Here is a 4912-nt window from a genome sequence, read left to right on the forward strand (position 1 = left end):
CCCTGTTCCCAGGTCCATCTCCAGAGCCTGCTCTAGCAGGAAGACATGCAAATGTGGCTTCTCTCTGCCCATGAAAACCAGCCCAATTCTGACCCTGCAGCTCTGGCAGAGGAGCCCTGCCCTGGATTCCCAGGTCCTCCCGTTCTGTGATCAGCACTGAACACAGGCCACACACCATGGACTTGGGGCTTATTTGGCTTTTCCTTGTCTTTACTTTAAAGGGTAATTAGTGGATAGGAGATACTATGTGTTGTGTAGACATTAAGAAGAGAAAAATTAGTTTCTGTGTCAGGTTTCTGATCAGAATTGTATGTGTTTGCAGGTGTCCAGGGTGAGGCACAGCTGGTGGAGTCTGGAGGAGGCTTAGTGCAGCCTGGAAAGTCCCTGAAACTCTCCTGTGCAGCCTCTGGATTCACCTTCAGTAGCTACTGGATGAACTGGGTTCGCCAGGCTCCAGGGAAGGGGCTGGAGTGGGTCGCACATATTAATGAAAACAGTGGTACCATCAACTATGCCGACGCTGTGAAGGACCGATTCACCATCTCCAGAGACAATGCCAAGAACGCCCTGTACCTGCAAATGAACAATCTCAAGTCTGAGGACACAGCCTCCTATTACTGTGCCTGTTTAGAGAGGCAAACATGGATGGACACCTCTGTGCCTTGGCTTCCTCTCCATATCTCACACAATGATTCTCTCTACAGGTGTGGTGTGTAGTAATGCTTGAAGGGTCCTAATATTTATCCAAACATCCATTTAACATTGTATATGATTTTATTACTTATTTATCATAGTTTTTCCCTTCTCCACTCTGCATCTACACCTTTTTCTTCTCTCTTCTCTCTGCTTGATTTTCCTGTCAACCCCTACAGGCCCCTTTGTTTTTTTGGCCTTCTCTCTCCCTCCCCCCTCTTTCTCTCTTGTATATACGTGTTAGGGGTGTGTGTGTGTGTGTGTGTGTGTGTGTGTGTGTGTGTGTGTTAATATATGATGCTCTGTAACAAACTGCAACATATTTCTTGAGACAAGTTCTATAACTGCCTGGAATTGACAACTGGCTACACTGGTGGCCAATGAGTACTAGTGATTGTGCTGTCCCCGTATCACTTAGATGCCATAACTTGTTGACTGCCAAACCGGGCTGTTTTGCAGCTATGAAGATCTAAGTTTTGAGTTCAGAACCCACTCAAGCAGTCCTGTGTGGCAAGAGCTTGAACTGCAGAATCTGTTTCCACAGCCACGTTACAGTTGCTTTTTGAATTTGTAAGGAGACCTGACCTGCACAAAGTGCAGACTGTCACACAAGGAAGACATGATTACATGTGGTGAGCAGCACCAGATCTTGAAGAAACAAAAGAACAACAAGATTATTAGCCCTAGACTCAGGGCAGCTCAGAACCAGTGACAGTCTAGGGAACCATGTGGCATCTCATTGTCTCTGTGATCACTACACTACCCACAGAGAAACACAGACACATAGCATAAACAGTGTATTTTTTAAAGTTCTCATCCAATGCTGCAATATATTCCAATGGTCAAGTTCTTCTGTAGTACATATGAGACATTGATTCAAATGGTATTATTTCAGACATAAGTATCTCATTTAAATTAACAAACACTGTGTTTGAAACATGACTACTTCAAGTTGAAGGTCAGGACAATGTTTCTCTCATCAAAGAGTTCAATTCCATTTTTTTCTCATGGAAAACTCACTTCTGTCACCTGTCTAAGTTTGGAGTCATCAGGACAACAGGAAGCTCAGGGAACACTGAGTAGAGAGGTGACGTCCTCATGATGCTGACATCTCCCGGCCTCCATCCTCCAACCGGGCTGCTTCATCTTGACGAATGATGTGGACAGAAGAGACTGCATGAAGCCAACATCTCTAGTCACCAAAGAAATGGATATTAAATGCAAAAGGATAAGGTGCCTGTAACCAGTGATATGAGTGCCATGTACCCAAAGAGGAAATCAAACAAAGGGTTGAGGGTATGGAGATGGAGTTGGCTGTGCTGTGTAAAAATGGGTGTTTGCTAGCAAGACATCAGCAAGCACTGTGTGGGTCTCAGAAAATGACTCACACTAGGTGATGGGACCCAACAATCTCACATTGGGGTGAGTAGACTAAGGAAGCAGAGTGGGTGCAGGAAAGCAGGGTGAAACTCGAATTAATAAAAGACAGAGACTGATATTGAAGTTTAAACTTCAAGCTGAGGGTCACTAAAGCAAAGCAGCTACCCAATAGCTTCTTACTCTACCTCAGGCTGAATGGGTTGATCCTGTCTCCATGAGCTTTCACCAAGCCTCAGACTAACCTCTGCTGAGCGTGGCTGGAAAAATGAATGCCTCTTATTGAGACACTGATTCTGTCTTATAAACTCCCATAATGTTGGGATTAAGGTGTGAGCTTTAATTCTATTATAAACTGATTCACTTTTGTGTAAATCTGTGTGGCCTTAAAATAAAGGAGAACATTCTATCTCTTAAATCTGACTCCTAGGATTCAAGGTGTGTACCATCACCTGCTAGAATATGGCTGCTGGGACTAAAAGTGTGTGCTTGGTTTCTAAGGCTTGTAGCTGCCTTTGCTTTTCTTAATCATCAGGGAAGGTTTAATAAATCATACATTATATACCACTATAAAAGAGAAATATGGAAGGGAGAAAAAATGAGACATGAGGGTAGGAGGGGTCAGAGGGTCAAAGGAGAGAAAGAGGAAGCAGAGACAGGGAAGTGGGAGGCATCCATGTAATCAAAGTATATTTCAAATGAGCATGGGTTTGTTTGTAAGCAGAATGCAGGACATAGATGAAAACACAATATTTTCAAATAGCATTGGATGTTAATATACATATACCTGTCTGTCCTTGTATGCGTGTCTTTCTGTAGAATCATCTCAGTTGCTGTATGACTATGCAAGTTTGGGTTCAGGTAGCTTGAGAAATGCAAACGCTCTAAAAATTATAAATAGTTTACATATCAAAGGTTATCAGAGCATTGTCTGACCAAGGGAGCTTCTGAGGGCTCAAGTGCCCAGGGAGTCCGGGATTGAGGGTTTGAATTAAGGGTAAGACTCTCCCTTCCCTTGAACAAGTCTCTGCAGACATTCCAGCTCCCCATCCTGCCTAAGATCCCAGTGACTCTCAAACACCAGAGGCTGAGGACACAGCTCAGCTGACCCTGCCTTCCACATTTCAGTGTGAGGCAGACACTGTGTTGCTCATAAGCACAGTCTGCTCTTATTTTTGCCTTATCATTCAGGTGTGTGGTGTTGAACAAAACAGGGAGATTCCAGAAAAATTTGTGACTCTACTTCACACTATACGTGAGAATGACATGCTGTCCAGACTCAGAGGGGTGTCAGCAGCTGAGGGTGTGGATTTCCTATGCTGCTCCATAACCTCTTCCGTCTCTTTCTGTGTTTGCTTTGATTTAACCTCCCTACCACAAAGTTCTTGAGATCCCTACTCAGTTTCTCAAATATCATTTCTGATCACTAAGAGCCCCAAATCCGGTCCTGAATTCACTTCTTGATTTTTCAGATATGTGTAAACACATTGAGGATATGACACCGTGTTCCAGCCCCATGGCATGAGCGTGGACTCACTGTAAAGATTCCCATTTTGGCTTGACAGACTTGCACTATGTGACTGATAATATTTCTTCTATATCACAGATGAGAAACTCAGATAGAACAAGCAAAAACTTTCTGAGTATACATTTTCATTTCCACTAATATGCAATAGACAAATGTCAGACACCTGAAAGGATAATTATAAAACTTGCCCTGTGCCTCCTTTTATCATCTCATGATTACCCATCCAGTACTAGAGAAGCAACTGGGGATTTATGTGCATTTCCTGATACATGGAATTAGCAGCCTATAACCACCTATAAGGACAGATGCATTGCGTTTGTAACCATTAAAACTAAACTACCCACACAGAAATACATACTCGTAATTAAAATAAAGCATTTCTGTAGTTTTCCCCTTCCAGCTCTGGTAGGTATTCAGTTTATGAGTTCTTAGGTAATACAGATGAGGTCTGGATTCAAATGTTAATATTTCATAGCCATATTCCTCATATTTTGACTAATAAATACTGTTTTGTGATACTGCTATTCCCTGTTAAAGATTATTAACATGTCATTCACTGTTAAAGTGCGTTCATGAGATCAGCAGGATTCTCAGATACCCCAGGGAACACAAAGTTGAGAGGTGATGTCCTCATAAACAGACATGTTCTTGCCCCACATCCTCTGATTGGGCTCCTTCTTCTTGACCAACACACATAGGTAGATAAGTTTTCAAAAAACCAACATCTATATAACCAGACAAATAGATATCTCCCAGTGCAGGGANAATTATGTTGGCTTTTGATACAAGCACATACATTACATGTCATTGTATATAAAATATTGTGTTTTCTAAGAGTTTACAACGAAGATATAACATATAAAGGAAGCATTCATAACCCTACCTAGACTATACACTTTTACACTCTACAGATTGTATTAAAAATGGGAACAAAAACAGTGATGAATATATTTGATCAATTACTCTTTTAAAATATATATTCAGAATGCTCCATGGAGCTTATTTGCTGAGATTGAGGTATTGTAGCTTTATGAGGACTCTTAGCACACCCACATAACTCCATGTGAAGGTATATGCACCTCTATTTCCAAAGATGACTCTGAAGTCCTGAGTGTCCTCTAAGACTGTGTTGCACCAAGAGTCATATCAGTGAACATGAGGGAAACTTAGGCTCAATTACTTTGGGCTGGCATGACTGTAGAACTAGGGCTGGCTTTGGAGTTGCTGGATGTAGGTGATAAAAGAGAGAGGCTCCTTGAAGGTCAGACAAACAGCCATATTACACAAGAATTCATGTACTAGGTAGGTATAAAA

The 4912-nt window shown here is 42.0% G+C and overlaps 1 gene segment (V, D, J or C); it reads left to right on the plus strand.

Moving 5' to 3' along the window:
• Nucleotides 1–152: 152 nt before the first annotated feature.
• LOC113838422 lies at nt 153–727 on the plus strand. The segment is given in 3 exon segments: nt 153–222; nt 323–619; nt 705–727. Coding segments are annotated over 3 exon segments (366 nt in total).
• Nucleotides 728–4912: the final 4185 nt, after the last annotated feature.

Source organism: Cricetulus griseus, chromosome 5 (assembly GCF_003668045.3).
Source record: "Cricetulus griseus strain 17A/GY chromosome 5, alternate assembly CriGri-PICRH-1.0, whole genome shotgun sequence".
In the NCBI taxonomy this organism is placed as follows: Eukaryota; Metazoa; Chordata; class Mammalia; order Rodentia; family Cricetidae; genus Cricetulus; species Cricetulus griseus.